This window comes from Nothoprocta perdicaria, unplaced genomic scaffold (genome assembly GCF_003342845.1).
Source record: "Nothoprocta perdicaria isolate Ctin4 unplaced genomic scaffold, notPer1 scaffold_80, whole genome shotgun sequence".
In the NCBI taxonomy this organism is placed as follows: domain Eukaryota; kingdom Metazoa; phylum Chordata; class Aves; order Tinamiformes; family Tinamidae; genus Nothoprocta; species Nothoprocta perdicaria.
Genome location: NW_020456088.1, coordinates 2,590,746 through 2,611,762, shown reverse-complemented (window position 1 = coordinate 2,611,762; position 21,017 = coordinate 2,590,746). Strand labels below are relative to the sequence as shown.

General features: G+C 43.9%; 2 protein-coding genes across 2 annotated transcripts in view; one reads left to right on the top strand and one right to left on the bottom strand.

Annotated features, from left to right (window-relative positions):
* The window catches only part of VILL (villin like), a 34,507-nt gene extending 23,821 nt beyond the window's left edge, over positions 1 to 10,686 (top strand). Inside the window, exons 11-20 of the mRNA XM_026051935.1 lie at positions 799 to 899; positions 1,181 to 1,318; positions 1,815 to 1,973; positions 3,085 to 3,264; positions 3,812 to 3,957; positions 4,695 to 4,839; positions 5,458 to 5,646; positions 7,672 to 7,740; positions 8,629 to 8,877; positions 10,121 to 10,686. Coding sequence (XP_025907720.1) covers positions 799 to 899; positions 1,181 to 1,318; positions 1,815 to 1,973; positions 3,085 to 3,264; positions 3,812 to 3,957; positions 4,695 to 4,839; positions 5,458 to 5,646; positions 7,672 to 7,740; positions 8,629 to 8,877; positions 10,121 to 10,234 — 1,490 coding nt within the window. The 3' untranslated portion in view covers positions 10,235 to 10,686. The remainder of the gene's footprint in view (positions 1 to 798; positions 900 to 1,180; positions 1,319 to 1,814; positions 1,974 to 3,084; positions 3,265 to 3,811; positions 3,958 to 4,694; positions 4,840 to 5,457; positions 5,647 to 7,671; positions 7,741 to 8,628; positions 8,878 to 10,120) is intronic.
* Positions 10,687 to 14,864: 4,178 nt separating this feature from the next.
* The window catches only part of PLCD1 (phospholipase C delta 1), a 42,501-nt gene continuing 36,348 nt past the window's right edge, over positions 14,865 to 21,017 (bottom strand). The window contains exons 10-15 of the mRNA XM_026051937.1: positions 19,373 to 19,529; positions 18,936 to 19,052; positions 18,014 to 18,192; positions 17,603 to 17,735; positions 16,093 to 16,242; positions 14,865 to 15,713 (exon numbers count right to left, since the gene is read on the bottom strand). Of these exons, the coding sequence (XP_025907722.1) occupies positions 15,622 to 15,713; positions 16,093 to 16,242; positions 17,603 to 17,735; positions 18,014 to 18,192; positions 18,936 to 19,052; positions 19,373 to 19,529 (828 nt within the window). The 3' untranslated portion in view covers positions 14,865 to 15,621. The remainder of the gene's footprint in view (positions 15,714 to 16,092; positions 16,243 to 17,602; positions 17,736 to 18,013; positions 18,193 to 18,935; positions 19,053 to 19,372; positions 19,530 to 21,017) is intronic.

The window sequence follows — 21,017 nt, the reverse complement described above, 5'->3', positions numbered from 1 at the left end:
AAAAAACACAAAAAAAAATCATACTTAAAACTTTTTACAAAATTTTCTTTAGAAGGGGCAAATAGCAAATCTAATAAGGAAGTGTTGAACAACATTCTGCTCTCATTTACGCTGCCATTCATCCAGGACCCACCTGACATCAACAGAATTATTCTATACTTACACCAGCGTAAACAACAGCTCAATATATCATGCTCATAAAGTGAAAAGTGCAATATATTAACCCCAGAGGGAAAATAATACTGAAGAGAAGGAATGAGAAGACAGTGACAGACTTTCTGAAAATCTCCATCAATGATAACTTCACAGACACAAATCTCTCTCCTCCTTGCAAGTATTCTCTCTTCTTTCCATCTCTTTCTCTGTCTCGTCCCTGCATACTGTCTCTCTCTATATCAGGGACTGGAGAAACATGTCCTTTTTATTTTTGAAAACAACATTTGAAAAGGAGGGAAATAAGTACAAATTTGGAAAATAATCATAAATTTTCAGTCAAGAGGCAACTAATATTTTTACCAGCCAGTCATCACAACTTTACTAGAATATGCTTTATGGTCAGTTGCTAGCCCATAACATAGATCAGCATCAGTGTGTGCATTCTTGTGTATTTTAAAAGCATTTGCTTACTAGTGGGAAGACTGGCTTCATGAAACTGTTAACCATGTTTCTCTTATGTGTACAATAATTGTGTGTGTGTGTGTGTGTGTGTGTTTGTGGTGCTCAGGGTTTGCATGGTTTATACACTTTGCATGCATTGAATAACTTGTGTTTGTGCTTTGATTGTGGCGCTAAATCCAGCCAAGGTGGAGCAAGTGAAGTTTGACATCACTCAGCTTCATGCCAGACCAGAGCTAGCTGCTGAGCAGAGAATGGTGGATGACGCCTCCGGGGAGGTACAGGTGAGAGAGATCCTTTCTCTGGCAAGTGATGCAATTCTCAGAGTGTTTCCAAACCCCTCTGCCATACAGCAGCTGTGCAGAGCAGTGAAAACACGCTCAGCTTTCCTGAAGAGACATAAATTTGCCCCAGCCTAATTAAGTTGGGGCAACACAGGCTGACATACTAAGGAAGAAAGGAAGACTCGTCTTCCTAGCTGCAGATCTGGGTCTGCTTGCAAAGGGACTGTGTTTTATCTTCATATTAGCTCCACTGCCACTCACCAAGATGTTTCTCTTACTAGGTATGGAGGATTGAGGACTTGCACATGAAGCCAGTGGATCCCAAGAAATATGGACAGTTCTATGGGGGCGATTGCTACTTGGTGCTGTACACATACATGAGATCAGGCAGGCCTCACTATGTCCTCTACATGTGGCAGGTAGGTCAAACCAAAGAAGAGGAGACTGTGCTGTGTCTGCTGGAAGACTAAAACTAGTGTTTTTTAGAAGCTTAAAATTGACAGAAGCAATTTTATCCCAAAATCTAACTGAAACATGCCAAAGAATTCAAAAGTCCTTTGCATATCAGCTATGATCTTGCATATGCTCCAAGCTCTGTCTCATAAGCAACATGGACACTTTGAGCCCAAACTACCATCGAACTCAGAGACGGGAACATAAAACAGAAAGCATGAAGAATTATGGGGCTTACCTTCTCTTCTAGTTTGCAGAGAAAAGTTTTGAAAATGAGGTTTAAAGGGTCAAAGACTAGAATGCAAATTTAAATAATGTAGTTTGACTTCTGATCGTATGATATCATAAGCAGGCATCTCGGTTGTGATTCTAGGAAGCTTGGGACTGTCAGAAAGTTACACTGTGCAGAGGTTTATACCCGCCACCTCATCATGATACGGATGGTATCACTTTCTCCCCTAGGGCCGCCATGCCTCTGTGGACGAAATCACAGCCTGCGCCCTCAATGCCGTGGAGCTGGACAAGAAGTATGGGGATGAGGCTGTGCAGGTGCGTGTGACGATGGGCAAGGAGCCAACGCACTTCCTGGCAATCTTCAAGGGCAAACTCATCATTTATGAGGTAACGTGCATGCATGGGCAAGGTGCAAACCTTGAGCATGGAGTGGTAGTACAGTGGAAGTAGTTAAGAGTAACTGGCTGATATTAAGGAGATGTGTCTGCTAGGACTGTATGGGTTGGTTAGGGAAAGAATGGAAGACTTTGAGCTCTCTCTCTATGGTACTTATCTAGCCACAACAGCTGCACTGTTTTCAAAATCCCCTTTCTCACTAAGTGAAGCAATTCTGTTCACTTACTCATAATAATGGGTAAATACGACGCACAAAGTTAAGGGCTTCTCAGCCACCAGAAGTCTCTGGTGGAGAGGGAACGTTTCAGGACCTGTAATAATTTCCCAAGTAGGCTGAATACGGTAAGTACTTAAGGGAGAATAGTCGTGGTTTGAGCTGGACTCGCCTATCTGCACAAGTCCAGGATTTACATGTGATGTTCTTTCAAATTCTATCCCAAAATATTTCGCAGAGGTGCAATAGAAGAATTGTAATAGAAAGAATGCTAGAATTGCTATAAGTTTCAGATACCATGATCCTTCGGGTTCTGGCCTCCAGAAAGAGTCCCTCAAAATACCCTGCAAAATGTTACATTATTTGAATTATCTCTGCAATTGAATTTCATCTTGTTAACTTTTAATCCACTTCACTTGCTGCTTTGGTTGCGACCATCTGTTGTAGAAGCTTTTTAAATGTCTGGAAAAGAGCAGGATTGCTCTTAACACCCGGTGGTGGTCCAACCATATGACTGCACAGGAGTCATTCAGCCAAGCTCACCACAGTTGAAAATGAGTCCGTGTCATGTAAATGTTTTATCTTTTTTACATGTCAAAGGCATAACCGATCCTAAGGTCTGTTAACATTGAACTTGAGTGCCTTAACAGGAGTTTGTTGAGACTTAGATAACTAGAGAGGAAATTTAGAAGTTATGACATGTTGAATTTATTCCGAACGTTTTTTGTATTTACTGATTTGGTCCATTTGGGATTTATGCAGGCCTGGGGTCTCTCATTGAAGCCGTGTGAGGAGCTGTGCACTCAGTCATTCTCCCCTAGCCCGACCCATTGAATTTTCATGTGATCCTCACCTCCTAGCGCCATCTTTCCCTGTGTTTCCTTGCAGGGAGGCACAAGCCGAGGCCAGACAAGCATGCCCGAACCTACGATTCGCCTCTTCCAGGTGAGGGGCACGGATGAGATGAACACCAAGGCCACAGAGGTGCCAGCCCGGGCCTCCTCTCTCAACTCCAATGATGTCTTCCTGCTGGCAACCAGCCAGGTCTGCTACCTGTGGTGTGGGAAGGTAAGACTGCAATGTGCTAAGGGGGACAACTTGAATCTTCCATCTTTCACAGAGCCAGGGAGGTATATCCTTGAGCAAGCAGTGGGTGTAGCCAGGAGAAGGTCCTTTCTAATATGATCAGCAGGAACACGGTTTCTCTTCACAGAAGCTCCTGCTTCCCAGAACTGTGGCATTCGCTTCACCTCTGCAGGCTCCAAGCCTGTCCAGCCACTTGTGGGAAAATAGCCTGGATTAGGACAAGTTCATCTGACTTATTTCAGGCATCTACCTTAGGATGAGGTGACTTGGGCCCTAGAGGCCATTGGCAGTACAGAATTCCAGGGATTAAGTTTGGAGTTTTAGTGACCAGCTCAGATGGAGTCAGTAAATCTCAGTCCACCTGCCTACATAACCCACTACAGGTTACGATCCTCAAAATCATTAAGCAATTCTAAAACTTTTGAGAAGAATGCGGAGTCACGCTAGTTCTGTCCTACAAATAACTTTTCCAGTCTTCCCCTAACTCTTCCTATTCATCTATCCTAACATTCATCTATCCTGAATGTAGGGTTGCAGCGGAGATGAAAGAGAGATGGCAAAGATGGTTGCTGACGTTGTCTCAAGACGGGACAAGTTGACTATTTCAGAGGGACAAGAGCCAGCAGAGTTCTGGGAGGCTTTGGGAGGCAAAGCCCCCTATGCCAGTGAGAAGAGGTAACAGTGATCTGATTGTTCCTCTGGGTATTGTCATGCAATATTAAGCAAAAGATCAAACTTCTGGAAGATCGTGAGGAAGAATTTTGATACCATATCCTCATCACAGAGTACACTAGGCCAGAATATCCCCCATATAATGGCCTGCCACAATCCATACTGGAAACCCCACTGAGATGTTTCTTTTCTAAATTTTAGATGGTCCATATCCAAATCCAGCAGGCAAAAGTCCCTAAACCATTCTTTCCCTGCAGGAAATCCATCTGGATTTCCTGACTTAGGACATGACTGTCCTAGTGTTACATAAATGACATATTAATTTCCACCCATTACTAGACTTATGGCCAGTCCCAAGAGATGTTAAACTTGATGGTGAGCAACCTGGATTTCTCCAGGCCTCTGGACAGGTGGTAAGTTCCTTTGCAACCCAGTGGGCTGATGTGGCTTTCACCTGACAGTAGGCTCCTCTCCATGAATAGGGAAGGATTCTGCTTTTACCTTCTTTGGGTAGAGAAAGAGTTACCTTAAAAACCGTTTAAGACTGTGCAAGAATTCCTTGAGAACTGACTTTACCAACTTTCAGGCCCAATCATATTACCAGCTCATTCATCATGATCATAACTAGTAGTTTCTGGGCCAGCGGTAAACCACAATGGAAAAGGTTTCCATCTCTCCTTTTTTTTTTTAATTTATTTTAATTTTCATTTTTTTTTATTTCCCTGCCATGTGTGTGAAAGGTTTCAGGAGCGGAACACCCACTACCAGCCTCGCCTCTTCGAGTGCTCCAACCAGACAGGGCGGTTCATCATGACAGAAGTGGTGGGTTTCTGCCAGGAAGACCTGGATGAAGATGACGTCATGCTGCTAGATACCTGGGGAGAGGTCAGCATGAACCCCCCTCCCCTTCCCTCTAGACCTGGCTTAGTAGCTTTTATAATCCAGTATTCAACCCTAACCCTAATCTGTCTCATCTCCAAACCCTCTCTGATGGTTTGATAAGTGGACGTATGTCTCACCTTCTCCATCCAGTCACCAAGCACTTCAGTGAGGTATTATTGTTGGTCCTGTTTCAGAAGTGGGGAAAACTGAGGCACAGGGAACAAAGGCGTGAGCTCTCCTGCCAACAGGGTGGCACCCAGCAACCTTCCCCCTCATTTCCCAGCACCAGTGATGAGAAATTGCTTTAGCTTCTCAGAAACAGACTCCAAGCAGTTTGCTTGGAGAATATCTGAGTTTTTGATCACTTAGGGGCTAGGTTTAACTGCCTTGAAATGTGTGAGAGCTGTTTCCTGAAATGTTTAAGCTGTGAGGCTGTCTCAAAACCAAAATCCTTCTTGATTTGGAGCAAAACTAGGATTAAAATCCCAGGGAACTATTTAGCAACAACAATTCCAGTCTTATCTCCACTTCAATAGGCAGGTAGAGCAAATAGCTGTCTGCACAGGCCCTAACTTCTTGCTGATCTTCATTGCAGATCTTCATTGCCTTCTCTCATTGCAGATTTTCCTTTGGGTTGGCAAATCCTCCAATGTATATGAGAGGAATGAGGCAATTGCCTCAGCTAAGGAGTATCTCAAGACCCATCCAGCAGGGAGAGACTTGGCGACTCCGATAATCCTGGTGAAACAGGGCTATGAGCCCCTCAACTTCACAGGATGGTTCAATGCTTGGGACCCCTACAAGTGGAGCGTAAGTTACTGAGAAAGCCCCATGGCGTGCACGTGTGCCCAGCAGCACTTTAGGAGTGTCACTGTCAATATCCACAATGACATACAGAGGAAAGCCTCGCTGCGACATCTCTTGAACTTCGTGGCTCCCTGGCACAGGGCTACCTGTCCAACTTTTGTTCCTTCTCCAGGAAAAAAAGCACCTATTTGATGAAATAGAGGGCTTTTGCGAATGGAAGTATTTGTGCTTTAATTCACATTGTTCACATTGTTCACATATTCCTTTTAAAAACATCGGATCCCAAATCAGATAGTCTGGGATTTCAGCAAATAAATATATATTTGGGTGCTTCTGATAGTAAAATCAAGTTTAGAGGCTCAACAGAGGCATCCCACATCATAAGGAGAATAAAAAAAAATGTTCATTTTTCAAAATGATATCACAGGGATAAGTTCATGACCCATCTTTTAAGGACAAACTCCAGTAAAATGAAAGATGTGAACAGACAGGTCTCTTCTCCAGATTTTCAGGCAGCCCATCAGAGCCCTGACACTGGACACCCTTCAGAGGTCTCCTTCACCTTTGCATCCTATAGAAAACCCATCTTCTGAAAATCTGATTTATAAATACCACCTATGCAGAAAGAGAAACCTCCCTCTGGAGCTGCCTGAGAAAGACAGAAGTCGTTCCTCCCTCACCCTCCTTTAATACACACAGATTTCAAACCTATACACCTGCCACCTGATGGCACTGGTGTGCGTGAGATAGGAAATAAAAAGCCCCATAATGATGGAGATTTGGGTAAAATCTCAGCTCCCAGGTGATATTTTCCCAGAGCAGGCTTAGGCAGCACAGCTCAGGGATCAGAGATCTGATTTTTAAGAGGAATGTGTGAACTTTGCCAAGCAGGCTGCCTCTGATCACCTCTTCTCTGTTCTTTTTCTCCTGCAAATGCTGGTGTTCATCACAAGCACATTCGTTATCTGGTTGCCTAAAAGGCTACGAGACGAGACCTGCACTGGAGCCTGCAGGGTGGACAGGCAGCAGGGGTGAAGGTTGCCAGGGGCTTCACATTATAGGAAATCTCACACAGAGCTAGTTTTACCCTGAATCTGGATGTGTCTCCTCTTTCTTTGCAAGCTGGTGTGGTGGTAAAAAAGTCTGCCTTAAGAAGCAGGGTTTGGACAAGTAAGATAATAGCTCCCAAAGCGCTGAACTTCAAAACAATGTTAGTGCTTGGAACAAAGGTCGAAAATGTGGGTCTTTTTGATGAATCACTGAAAAACAAGTATACAGGACAAAAAATAAAGGCCCCTGAAAAACATCCCCTGTAGGTAAACTCAGCAACTAAAGACAAGCAGTTCAAACTGTTAGCATCCCAGGAACATCTGGTGTGTGTGTATTTATTGCTCAGTTTTGGGTTTATATCTGTTTGCTCTGCAGTCCATGTGTTTGTGTTGTTTGTTCTTTTTGGGGAATTTTTCTAGATCGTGCTGTTAAGAACTGACATCTCCTGGCTGCTTAGGAAAACACAGTCAACAGCTTTGCCAAAATATCCAGTATATTCCTTTTTAGGAAGTAAGAAATATCTGTTAATAATAAGCCTAGAACTGAAGTTTTCATTTTGAAAAATTGGTACCTTCAGCTGAATTTAACAGGGGATGAAAAGACAGCGGGAAAAAAAAGCTTATGCTATACTTTCATATATTGCAAAATCAGTTTAAAATTTAGAAGATTAAAACCAAGTGGCAGATAAGGTTTCTTTTGGTTTTCGTCCTTCTCTATGGAGTCTTTAAGTTTCCTGTTTTTATGTTTCCATGTATTGTACAAGTGCAGAGGCTGAAAACTGCTTCTTTGTTTTCAAATGAAAGCTCAAATTCAGGCCAAATCTCCTGATTCCAGGAGTTGGGGATCAAACACCAGCTGCTACCATAGATGGCATCTCCACATCTTTAAAATTTATGTGATCTCTCAGCCCGACTGCAGAACAGGAGCATGTCCTCATTAAGGGTGACCTTGTCTTCTCATGTCTCTCTTTGCCTTTAGGATGGCAAGTCCTATGAGGAGATGAAGAACAGCTTGGGAGATGTGTCAGCTATATCCGAGATCACAGTGGTGAGTGGCTCCTACACCCTGTGAGTGGGAAATGTCAGGGCACTAAAACCACAGTGCTCCCCAACCTGGTCACAGGAAGGAGAGGGCACAAGGACAGAGCAGGTACCAGGAGCTCAGGATCTCAGGAGCTGTTCTCCTCCAAGGAAAACCCGATAAGATGTGATTAATAGTCCATAAATATATTCAGATCTCCTGAGATTCTTCCAGTCCTGCAAGAGGCATCTGTTGGCAGGAGACTGGACAGCTTATTTCCAAGCTACACATACAATAAAAGCATAAGGATCTTTGTAAGAGCAGCCTGCAGACCTGGGATCCCAGAGGCCCAGGGCTTTGGCTAGGGACACACAGGTGCCACAGGCTAAGGGGGAAAGAGCCCAGAGGGAGATCCCACAAAGCATGGCCAGCACAAGGTCCCAAAGGTGCCAAACATGACTGTCCCAAGGGATCAGTTCTGCCCTGCTTGGAGTCAGGCTGGAAGGAAGTGTCAACGACTTTAATCCAGGGGAGGGAGCAGGTCGGTGAGTGGTAGTGGGGGAATCTTCAAGCTTTAGGATGGTTAGGTATCTATTCTTACCCTTTCTGCTCCCCTGTGAGCCTTCCCTTGCCTTTTCCCTGAGAAATACTAGGCTATGTAAGTTCCCCTGGTTAGTTATAGAGGGTACAACCAATGCTGTGGTTTTATTATTCCTAATATCATGATATAGCGTTGGTGATGGACTAATGTCATAGGTTGAGCCATTTCCTTGTAGCTTTAGTTCTCCTGAGCTGAATCATGGCCTATACCATGACCAGTCCTTCCAGGCCAGCAGGGAGAAAGAACCTGGGATGATCCCTCCTCTGTTGCACTGATAGAGCGTGTTGTCTTGACGTGTTCTCTTTATTTCACAGGATCTTAATAACATCAACCTGAACAAGAGAAACATCAGTGTGATCAACTCAACTGTTTCAAGTACAAAAAGAGTCTCCTCTGAGTATAAAACACACCTCAACCACAGTGACAGCAACATCTACAGCAACAGCAACTGCAACAGCAGCCCATCTCCAACGTCCAATGGTGAAGGAATTTACTCCCGAGAGGTGCTGATGAACAAAACGGTGGATGAACTTCCAGAAGGCGTGGATCCTGCTAAGAAGGAGGTGATAGCACTGCTGGTTTCAAACCTAGTACTTGTGTTAGCTAATTGCATTAATACTTTAAGCTATTAAATCATACTTCGAAAATTATAGTCATTTCACCTGTGTTTTGACTCCATATTGGACCAAATATTTTAAACTAATGTTTAGAATTAAGAAATCAATTTAGGAAAAAAGGAAGTTTAAAAAGCTGATTTTAAAAATATTTACTTTCAGTGAGATTGTTTTGTAATGGCACTTGACCTCTGTCCTTGGGGGACAGAGCCTCAAAACTACAAATCCTGAAAGACACAGTGGCACTGTGCTTGAGTGTAACTGAGAAAGAAACCAGGAGTTTCATTCTGGCTGGGCCCTAGATTTCTGTTTTCAGTCAAAACTTTTTTAGAAATGATCTTTTGTTTAGTTTCTGTCTGTTTGTTTGTTAGAAAGCTTAAATTCCAGCAAGGACCTTTTTGTAGGGAGGAAAACAGCTGCATTTCTGCTCATTCCAAGGATTTTGTCAACATCTGTAGCTAAGCTCAAAGCAAGCAGAGCGGCTGATTTCCTTTGCTATCTACAGCCCATGATTGATCAGCCCATGTTTTCTTGCAGCAACAGATGTCCTGGCAGGTGCCAAAGTCTGTAGCTAAAGAAATGATCCACAGTTGGACCAGCAGCTCTGCACTGCAGTGGTGCTACCTCTCCTCATATACTAATGATGATATTTCGGCTGATCTTTACATAAGTGCTTTCTTTTATGCAAAATGCCAGCAAAAACCCAATTTCCACTTCCCATAGAGCTTTTCTGAGTAACACTGATAAACTAGCTATCTATAAAACATTCTGTCTTTCTGGCAATGGAAGAGAACATTTTCAGCCAGAATACTGTTTGGAGAATTGCTTTCCCTGTAAGTTTTTTCTTGAAAAACCACACAGTATTTCAGCCAGCAGAACTCCTCTGAAATAACATTAATTGTCATGGCCTTGGTGTTGCTAATGGGGCAGAGTTCCAGGCAGAACACACTAATCCCAAAATGATTATGTCCTTCTGGAATGGTGGGCTTATAATCCCTCTTAGATTTGGGAAGCAGGATGGAGAACAGCTGCTGGGATGTTCCACTTTCTCATCATGAGGACAGGCAGCAGGACAGGAGATGTTTACCTAAAGGGGCCTGCACTGGCATGGTAAGGCAGAGATGCTGTCTAGGGAGGTGTCCTAACCTCTACAAAAACAAATCTGTCTACTTGCTCTCTCTTCTCATTGCAGTACTATCTCTCTGATGCTGATTTCCATGATATCTTTGGGAAGTCCAAGTATGAGTTCTACCAGATGCCCAAATGGAAGCAACAGAATGAGAAGAAGCAATACGGACTCTTCTAAGGCTACAGGGACCTTCTGGCATCTCATGACTCTGGGACCAACCTCGATCTCTTAGGAGCGGCAGGGAAGCAAGGCTGATATTTGTCAATGTACCCAACTTCATCTCAACCAAGCCAAGCCCCTGTACAGTTCTTCAAGCAGGCACTGTTCAGGGGAAAGGTTCCTTTCTCTTTGCAAAATCCAAAACGTAGGATGCAAAATTTTTTCTAGGAGTGACTTTACAAGGTTTTCTTGCCTTTTTTTTTGGACATTTTATTGCTGATAGTCACAAAGACAAGTGTGTCTCACACAACCATAGTGTAGCCTGTTCTCTCCTCTCCCCTAACCAAATTTCCACTTGCATAAGTTCAGGGTCTTCCTGAAATTTGAGTTAGGAATATTAGGAAATTAGAAATTTAAAACTAGGCAGGACCAAGACTACTTGCAGTGGATGTGTAAGTGCTGGGTTAGGAGAGGAGAGGAAGGCACTAGAGGGATAGTGGGGAGTCTTGGGGTCAGGAAAACATACTGCATGGGGTAGTTTATGGAGTGAGATTGGCCAGATCAACTCCTTAACAGCTTGCAGAAGAGATATTCCCCGCAGAAATCAGTTGTAGACTAATATGCACTATTTGATGCAGAAAAAAAAAAAAAGAAAAAATACAAAAAAAAGGAAAAAAAAAGAAAAAAAAAAAGAAGAAAAGAAAAAAGAAAAAAAAATAAAGAAGCTGGCTTGTAAAAAAATATTTAGAACATATTTATTAGCCAATTTATTTTAAGAGGCTGATGAGATTTAAGGCTAAATGCAGGATTTTGAGTGTCAGACAAGACCATATTTTAGTTTTTTCTTCCATTGAGAAGATATCTCCGTTCTCACCTGGTCTCTCCGTCCATAAGCAGGTGCGGGCGAATATCTCTTCATACAGACCAGGGACCTGGAGAAGCCAGGGGGTTTTGGGAAATTACTTTGTCCGACTGCAGCATTCGTCACAGAGCTCCTCCCCTGTCATCTCTGTGGGGCTGGGAGGGCACGTTCTGCAGTGTGAGCTCAATCTGATCAAGAGATTGGGGGGCAATACTAGTGATCAGTGTTTAAGGGATATCACTGTAAACAGAAGGACGAAGCATGTACATTTGAAGAAACCCAGAAGACTTGTTTTTGCAGCTTTATTCCACTTCCAGCCTAATCGCTGATTTCAAATAAACAGCCAACAGCAGCATGAAAACTGTCCTTTATCAGCAGGTGGGGTAGGACAGTGGTGGAGAAAAGCTCTGCAGGGCCACAACTCCTTCAAGCAGCTGGTCGTTAATGGGGTTTGGGACATTTTTAAAAGAAAAGGACAAACACAGGTGGTGCAGGCCTCTCTGTCCTCAAAAAAACACACAGCAGGTGCCTTGGCAGCATTTCTTTCCCTGTGCCGATGCCCCCTGCTCCTGAAGGCTCCTGTTCCTTGCAAACAAGGCCACTTGGCTGCCCTTCTTTTGTACTCAGCAGCTGACCTGATTGTCCATCCCTGCTCCAGGGATGCAGTGTTCATGGGCTTAGGAGCTGCAGTTGACCTAGGAACAAAGAGTTCTCGAGCAATATCCAGGACTAGTAACAGTGCAGTAGTGGTGAAGTGTCACCATCTGGCTGTTCTGGAGGCAAGCACCTTAAGTTTTTGTGATTTTCTGCAGAAATCATTGCAATTAAGATCTGCAGGCTACTTTACACAAGCTGCAATCTCGTCATTACCTCTATGCTCCCTAGCAGCTGCTTGGCCCATCTATGCCTGAGGGCCCAGCGCAAAAAATCCATTGAAACCCTGTGCAGAGTAAGGTAAGAGTCAAGCAGAGACACAAATCAGCCAAATTATCTGCATGATTGCCCCTGTTGTGTTCACACTGGATACAATCAGTGCACATTATCCCTGTTTCAGCCAGCATTGCCACAGTTGGAAGCAGCAATCCACATACAATATTTATATCGCCCCGCTGTGGCATGCTCCTGTCAGCTCCCACATTAATGAGTTGCATGAGCTACTTGATAAAACTCAGCGACTCCATATATAAGCCCTGATTGTGGGCCTGAAGAGTGGCATTCAATCAAATGGAGAGAGGTGGAAATGCAATCGGATTAGGGAGATTAGCCTGGTTCATGACATGTTGCTTTCATTCCTGCTTCCATGATGCTCACCAGCAACTGTGCGTGGAGAGCTCATGCCAGGACTCAGAAAACAGCATGAGACTTTACAAATAAAAGGTCTTTGTGATATTTATGAGCTTCTTATGGGGACAGTAGGTTTTACTGTCTACCTCTGATTTATAAAGGAAATGGCAGTTTCTCACCGGTTCCTCCTTCTCATACCACGTGCTATTTTGCACTGCAATGTCTACTGGATCATGTCTCATTTTTGCTGCTGCCCTGGTGCCTCTTTTCGCTAGATCTCTTCCCTGGAGTGAGGCCACAGAAACTCCTATGCAGCCCCGAGCTGAGGTCCCTCGGCACCAGTGTAGACCATGTTCCTTTGGGGAGAGACCTTACGGTGGTGTCTCCTCATGCTCAGGTCCATCTCAGCTAAGTCACAGCTGGTCCAGTTGTTTTGTCCCAACTCTGTCAGCTGATCTGAGCAAGGCTGTTCACTCTTCCCCAAATCTTGCCTGTCTTTATTTAAACACACAAGAGGCAGAAGAAATCCTGACTTCTCCATATAGTCCATTTAAGGCCTTCATCATGGGTGGTGTGCTCTTGCCCTTGTCCACATCTATTTCTCACCTTGCAGTTCCCCACTCCTCTGTTCTTCTAGTGATTAACCTTATCTGGTAGGCGGGAGGGTAATTAAGTTCACTGATCCAAAAGACATCTAACTTCACAATGCAAAACCCAAGTATAATCTGTTCCTAGACAACACAACTGCTCATCTAGCTCATCACACAAGATTGGTCACTGATATGAGAAAGGGGGTAGAAATGTCACTAATCACACCAGTACTCAGGTGGCATGGTTCAAGCTGCCTGCATTGTGTGGAGGAGTCAAGGGTATCCTTTATTCACACTTTTTATCCAGTGGCTCTTATAAAAAGAGGTGCACAGAACATCCTATCAGCAGGACCAAACTGAGCCTGTCCCCTTCTAACTATCGTGTTCTGCACTGGGCTTCACAGACATTATATGCCAGACATCTGGTCACTGAATGGTCCACAGAGGGAGCTACATGTCCTGCTGTGTCAATATTTGTTGATAAATGTCCTTCCTTTCAGAGCTGGGAGCAGTCAGCTCTGTCCCTGCTCTGTCCTTCCTGGACAAGTGCTGTTACCCTTAGGCTGTGGTAAAGAAGATGAAAGTTATAGTCAGGAAACCACTGGGCTTACCAGGATACCCAGTTTTTGCATCTCAGTGGGCTTTGATTGGAGGTAGGATCCTTGTATGACCTAGGTCTGAGCACAGGAGCAATGTGTGGACATTTGGGGGACTGCTCTGGGGACACCATCATCCAGCTCCAGTGCCCAGAGTGAGAGACTTTGGTTACAACTCAGTTTTGTGGTGAAGAGGAATGGAGACACATTTCAGTCCTCCTCTGACAAACTTCCCCTGGGGAAAAGGATATTAGGCACTTGCTGCACAGAAAATTGTATTTTTTTCCCCAAATGATAATGCTGCAACCCCAGGGAGGTGGTGAAGGAGCAAGAATAACAGTTAAGCCCCATCACATAGGAGGACCACCATGTGGGACCTTCATGGCAGCAGAAGACTGCATGTGACCACATGACACTGCATGTGTCAAGAATGCTCCCACCTTGGCTTTCAGTTGTGTCTCATGATGCAACCTGCCCCATCTTAGAGGTGAGCTGAGAAGCAACCCACATCACTGCATGAAAGCTCTCTCTGTCTTGGTAATGTCTGCCTGGAGCTCTTTGGATCACTGGGAATTAATTCAGTTTGAGCCTTTGAGGTGTGAATTAAATTCACATTTAATCTGGCAGTGGTTTACAACATCACACAGTATCATAGTGAGGAGGAAAAGTCAACGTGTCCAGCAGTGATTACTGCAGCATGACAGACTCTGGGCTGGACTAAATGAAGCCCAGTTTACAGTGTGCCCACTGGTTACTAAATCCTGACTATTTTGGATTAGGAAAGAGATGGGGCAAGGAGCGCACTGGAATTTATTCAGAAGGACATTAACCTCTTTGGTAGCAGCACGCCAGTCTTCACCACCACTAGGCATGATAAACTCCAGAGAGATTTAGACAAATTAAACAGGTCTATCTCCAAATTCACGTGTGTTGCATTCAAGCAAGCCAAAGAGGCAAATAGTGACAAGTAATTGGACTTTTTCCATTTTTTTTTCTGCTTTTAATACTCTAACATATAGTTAGTAACACAGCTGGTACTTCAAAAATATATTATTTTATTTCAACAATATTCCCCTAACTCTGTAGTTGTACTTGGGAAAAAAAAAAAAAAAACCCTTTTCCCATAAATACTGGATTACTGTTCAAAACACTTTTGCCTGCTTGTGCTAAATTATGCCTATAGTGCAATTGGGATCAAACTAACATTTAAAGAGGTTTCTACTGCCACTTCCTCCATGGTTAAAAAAAGACATTTTTTTTTTCTAGAAAAACACAAACAAAAAAGATTTACGGCACTAAAAAAAAAAAAAGCCTTACTGTCAGTTCAGTGTATTTCCACTGTCAGTTGTAAAAGACATTCTCTGAGGTCTCTCTGAGTGGGTTTCACTTTGCGTTAGAGGGAAATCTGCCATTTGGTGGCTCCTTTCTCCTTCACAGATTTGGAGCCAGGCTTTGAATGCACTGCAACCTGGCTGAGAGCCAGGCACACAGGCAGAGTAGTGTTCATGTATTTTTTATTGTAATACAAAAGGTGAGTCAAGTTATACAACGGGGGCCTGTGTAGTGCAGCTTTCTCTTTTAAGAAAGCTTTGTCCCTGTTTGGGACTTTGTATAGCAACATCTGCAGTAGTGTGAAGTCCACTGGTTTCTGACTGCTGGGTTCCAGGGGTAGGGTGTGCTTTTTGGCACAAGTGTTAGGTGTTTTGTCCAGATGACTGCCCAAACTCAACCCAAGAGCTGTTTCTTCGGCTAAAAAGGAGTCCCTATGCTCTCACTAAAAGCAGAATTAAAAATCACATGAATTAAAGTGAACTAAAAACATGTCTGGATTGATGGAACAGGTACAAAATGATTATTCTCAACAATCCCAATAGGATGTTTCCAGCACACAGAAGGGAGAGGTTCGATGGCTATTTCACATCACGGGCCCTATGGGGCACCACATGTTGCTCTGGAGAAGGCACTGGGGACTTGACGGGATCCCGCTGTAGGTAAATATCGCACGAGACGTCGCACGCTGAGGTTCTTCTAGGTCTGTAACAGGCTTCACTGCGCCCAGAAAGTGTTGAGCCGCTAATCACAGTCCTGGATATCGACGTACACAAAGAGGGTGGAGGAGGAGTACGGGTCCCCATTCTTAGTTAGAAGATGGATGTGGCGGTAACCTGGAAGGAGAACCACAGACGGAAAGCAGCCCTTAGTCTTGTCAATAAAATGTTTGCTAACATTTGCCAAGGCCCCTCAGTAACACTTCCCTTTTTGTAGCTGCCCCCAAGTGTTTTGCTCCGGGTGCCTCACAGAACAGGTAGGTTGGATAGGTACAGCTTCAGGCACTGGGAACATAAGGAGGGACCCCCTTCCCTCCTTAGCTGCTGCTTATCCAGAGACTGTGTTGAGCACTCAACAAGCCATTTACCATCTTGGCCAGGCCCCGGAGAGAAAGTCTCTTGGGACTTCCAGTGCAATGGGCTCTAGGCATCACCTAGGGCACAGGAGCTTTTGAAAGGGCTCAGGAGGTGCAAGGAAGTGGGAGCAGGGCCTTACCTTGCTTCAGACTAGTGAAGGGAAGGGTGTACTGCCCAATGAAGTCATTCTTGGTTGACATGTCAAAGTCTTCTACCACAAAACGCACGAGGGCAAGCTCAGGAATCTCTACATCAAACATAAACTCTTCATCCCACTTGGGGTTAAAGCCTAAGCAACACAGAAAAGGATGGAGATCAGAACTGGTTGCAGAAAAGGTTGGAGGTCAGAGATGCTTCCAAACTGATGTTACCTCTGCTTGACTACCAAATTAAGATGACTCGTGACAAAGGTCGTGCAGTCAGTGCTGAGACCCTTGTTCCCAGCTCTGACAGCAATTCGCTATCTGACCTTAACAAATTTTACAGTTTAGGCTGCAGCACATCCTAACTGCAGCAGACAAATCCTAGGCCCACTGTGGACCTCAACACTTGGGTCTCTCCAGTGGATGCACAAGGGCATCTCAAGTAGATGTTGGACCAGCAACAAATTTGTACAGCCTCAAACCAGAGCAGAAGAGAGACAAGAGCAGGGCCTTTATACTGTGGTGCTCTTCTAGAAGGTGCAAGTTTATGCCTCCTCATTCATCAACACCCTGTGCCTCAGTTTCCCTGTCTGCAAAAAGGGTTAACGAGGCATGTCTATCTATGCAAAACACTATCACATACATGGAGAAGATGCTTTACATCTCCTCATATAAGGGCAGTGCCTGAGAGAGCCAAACTCACTCCATTTCTGCTACAGATCAGGAATAGCTGATCTAGACTCACAAAGCAAACACAGCTAAGATTGTAGTATCAGATGATAAGTGCAGGTGCCTTGCAGACTCCCTCCAGGTGACCTTGAGTGCTTTCTGTAGTTTCAACAAACCATTCACCAGAAACACTCAGGAGGAAGGGACACTCTGTTCAAAACCCTGATGCCGTCAGCATAGCCTGTCTACCCTGACAGGCCGAGGACATTAAAACACCAGGCCAAGCCTGCTGGTCACTAAGGATCTGTTGACTATTTGACAGGAGGCAGAGGGTTTTCAGATCACCTACACTAGATCCATGGAACACTCATTCTGGGACGGCAAATTTTATTCTGCCATTCACAGAAATAGATCCACTGGACTGTTCAGATAACACATATCTATCCCTGAATCCCTTTATCTTTTGAAAAAAAGACCTTTAAAAAAAAGTCTGATCTTCCTGATCCCAGGGAAACAGAAACCATGAAATCATCTTAGAAACACATATTTTAAAGTATATGTCATTTTGTAGGATATTTCTGTGTCTAAATGCCTTGGAGGGACAAAAAGTGGACGACCTCATGAAAGAGAAATCCCAGAGGAACATGAATCTGTGGGGCTAAATAATACCACCAGTAGGTTGTAAACAGGGTCCCTGAAGTCAGGCAGGCCCACAGCATGTCCTATACCCTCACAATGTGGACAGGCTTGGATTCACCCAAAGCACAGGTTTTGGTGAGGAACACACTGCCATGTGTGATGCTCCAAGGGAGCTCTAGGTGGAAGAAATTCCCTTACCATTGTTTTCAATGACTTTAGTCTGTTTCTTGTTGTTGTCTTGCTGAATGCCATGGATCTCAACCGTTACCTTAGGATCAACAATGGAGTTTTTGCTTTTGTTCACCTTGGGCAGCTGCTGACCAGAGATGATCTGCAAAAGAAACAGAGGAAAAAGTCAGACTGTCAGAGGAGGGGGTCTACCTGGCAAAATTTCCTTCTCCTTCTGCAGGAGTATAGAACTTGTTGTGATTAGTTAATTTTGGTACTTTATGGTCAACATTGTGACAGGCCTGAAGCAGAAGTTGATCACTGGAAATCAGTTGGGTTAGGATAATGTTGCTCAGGTGGGACCAGTGAAAAAAGGAGGTATAACCTGCAGCCCCCCCAAGGTGGATGCTAGTGATACAATTTTTGAAATTCTATTCTTACTTTAAGCAGAAGTTTCTTCCTTGTTCCCCATGTTCCTTCTGTGATGGATTTTGGATTGAATGTGGTTTGCTCATCCCGGAGGAATTCTGGCTTTAAGACATATCCAGAAAACCCATTGTCCTGGAACCGACCCTGGTAGACATCCATTTCTGTGCCTGCTGTCTGGAAATTTAGGGCCACTGCAATATAAATAAATAAATTCAGTTACTTTCAAGTAAATCAATGGGAGTCTTCTTATACTCATTCTATCCACCCAAAATGGCACTTCTGGATATAAACACTGGTTCTTCGATGTGCACAGATCAGTGATATACCCCACCCCTCACTGCCTGCTTCCCCTGAGGATTTCACACATTCAGCACTATTAGAGGCAAAAAGAGCCATTACAGCCATTCCAGTTATCCAGCTCCTTGGCACTGGGTCAGTTGGCAGTTGAGTCAAAGAATATCCTGAATTTATATCATCTGGTTGAACAATCTCATCTTTCAAATAAACCCATTCATTTCTGCTCAGAAGGCATTATCTCCTGCAGTGAATATAAAGAATTCTTTGGTTGCCTAGTCTCACGATGAAGCCTCCCTTCCAGTTCAAACTTAACAACCTCTTTTGCCATCCTTAGAGCCATTAATACCTCTGCTTGTTAGACCAAAGAGCTCTTCACTACCTGAACTCTTCATAGAGGAGTACAGATTGCTCTTTAATTTGCAGAAAAGATCTTCTAATGGTAATGAGGTAGGCCAGAATATGCTCTATGTAAAGGCAGTGAGCACTGACTGAAGAGCTGATTTCTCTAGATGACCATTGAGCCTCTCTGCCAGAAAGTGGCTTGAGACCACCCATCCACCTCAGTCAAAGTCTCACCAAACCAGATTATGGGTGACTTGGCTATGTTCACCATCTTGCAGCTCCCTGTTGCACTCACCGATCTGGCATCCGACATTCCACAAATCGATCGGGTTATAGTTGGAGGAATCTGTCCTCCAGCCTGCAGGGTAGATCCGACTCAGGTGCCTGATATTGTGATGAATAAAACTGTTTCCTATGGAAAAACAAAAATAAGAATAAAGAAGAAAATGTCCCTTTCAGTGACGGGGGCTCTCTTCTTAATGCCATATATGCAGCTTCTTTGCCTGGAGGGTCTGACTGTATGTGAGTTGCCTGTATAAAATGTCCTTCTTGGTAATAGCTTCTATAGCATAAAGTTTTTCTCACTGTTTCTCATCATGACATGCATTGCCAAAGAGACTGTGACCTACATCTTTGGAGATACCATCCCCCTACACTTGACTATCAGTAGCTGTTGTCTTTATAAGGAATTGGGACAGAGGACACTCCTTTGCCAGGACAGAATGTACATACCAGATTCCTGAGCTAGCTTCAGAGCTTTGCTCTCTGAGAACGATGACATCTCATAGAAAGCCCGAGGGTGATTGGGGTCTCCAAAGCCATTGAAATGGACACTCTTGCAGTAGACAACTGTGTCTGACAGTTCCTTGGCCAGCTTCAAGGTGTCACTCTAAAAACAGGAAATCAAGAGATCTGTGGGAAGTTTCTGCAGTCCTGCTCAGAAATACTCACCATGTCATGTCTGTGATCCCTAAGGTTCTTCAGCCTCTCCAGCTGAAAAGGATGCCTACTACCAACACACAGTGACATCCTTGCTCAGAGGGACAGCAGAAAAGGGAAAGGCTGTCCTTTCCATATCGCTTTTCTTCTTTGTAAAGTGTTAAATCTCTCCACTTGGAACATCAATTGGGAACACCACTGACACCATTTCACCAGTCTGTACACCAGCTGGTCCAATGATAACACCAGCTTCCCAAGCGTTACCATCCAGGATATTTCACTGCATCTTGGTCATCGTTCCTTCTGCAGTTATTTACATGCTGTTATGTGAATGGCTATTACAAATTATCTCATTATATTATGGGGCTCATAAGTGATCAGGGCTGCAAATACGGGAATAACACATCTGGCGTGTATTGCTGAGCTAAGAACAGATTTCATACAGCAGATGCTTTGGTCTCCCGGCACTATTGTTTCATGATGTCCTCTAGATGGATTTTCTCACTTTGTTGGTAGGATACCTTTTCTACTGCTTTCTGCATAATCACTTGTATTTCAGCACCAATGTCCTTCTCCAGAAGCTAAGCTTTACAATTGACCTTTAGCAATGACTTTCCACATTGTCACAGTGGCAAACATGCAGAAAACAATGGGAAGTGAATGATGCTTGGGCTTTCATAGAGCTTGGGTCTGTTTGCCTTCAATGAAGAAGACCCCAGATTGCTTTCACAATGCTCTGGTTCCTGCTACTCTACTGTCGCATTCATTTGTGCAAGGATTAAGTAAGAACTGCCAGCTCCTATTAGACAAGGAAAGAAAATAACAAACTTCAAAATAATACATATTGCCGACTACACATAAAAGAATGAGATGATAAACCCTTCAAAGAACCAAGTGAGTCAGCAAATTGAATCTGGAGGCAATGTCAATCAATTTTAACATCAGTGGGACTGAACGAATTTATGTCAACTAAGAATTTGGTGTCTGCCATACAGTATAAGGCTTTCACAGGCTGCAAGAATGAGCATCCTCACATTGGGGAGTGAAACACTGTTGTGAAAACCATCTTTTTCCCACCAAAATAGTCATCGTGATTATATTAGTAACTTTTCACTCTTTTCTCGTAGCTCTGTAGTTCTATCTCCCACACAGGACCTGTAAAAATGACCAGTGAGCATGAAGGTATCTCTCAAAGTTTGAGGAGATAAACATCAGCTTCTGGTTCGGAACAATGTCATAACGTTTCCCTGAGATACAGATGTCTGCAAATGAGGCAGAGATGGAGCACACATGTTGTCCCCTAAGGCTTCCATAAATACTACAGGGTCTACCCAAGACAAACAGTCCTCCCACCTTGTTTTAGGACAAGAAACCAACCTTCCTCCTTGAATGGCCCTGTGAGATCTCTGTGCTTGTTTCTGGGACAGAAATCATTAAT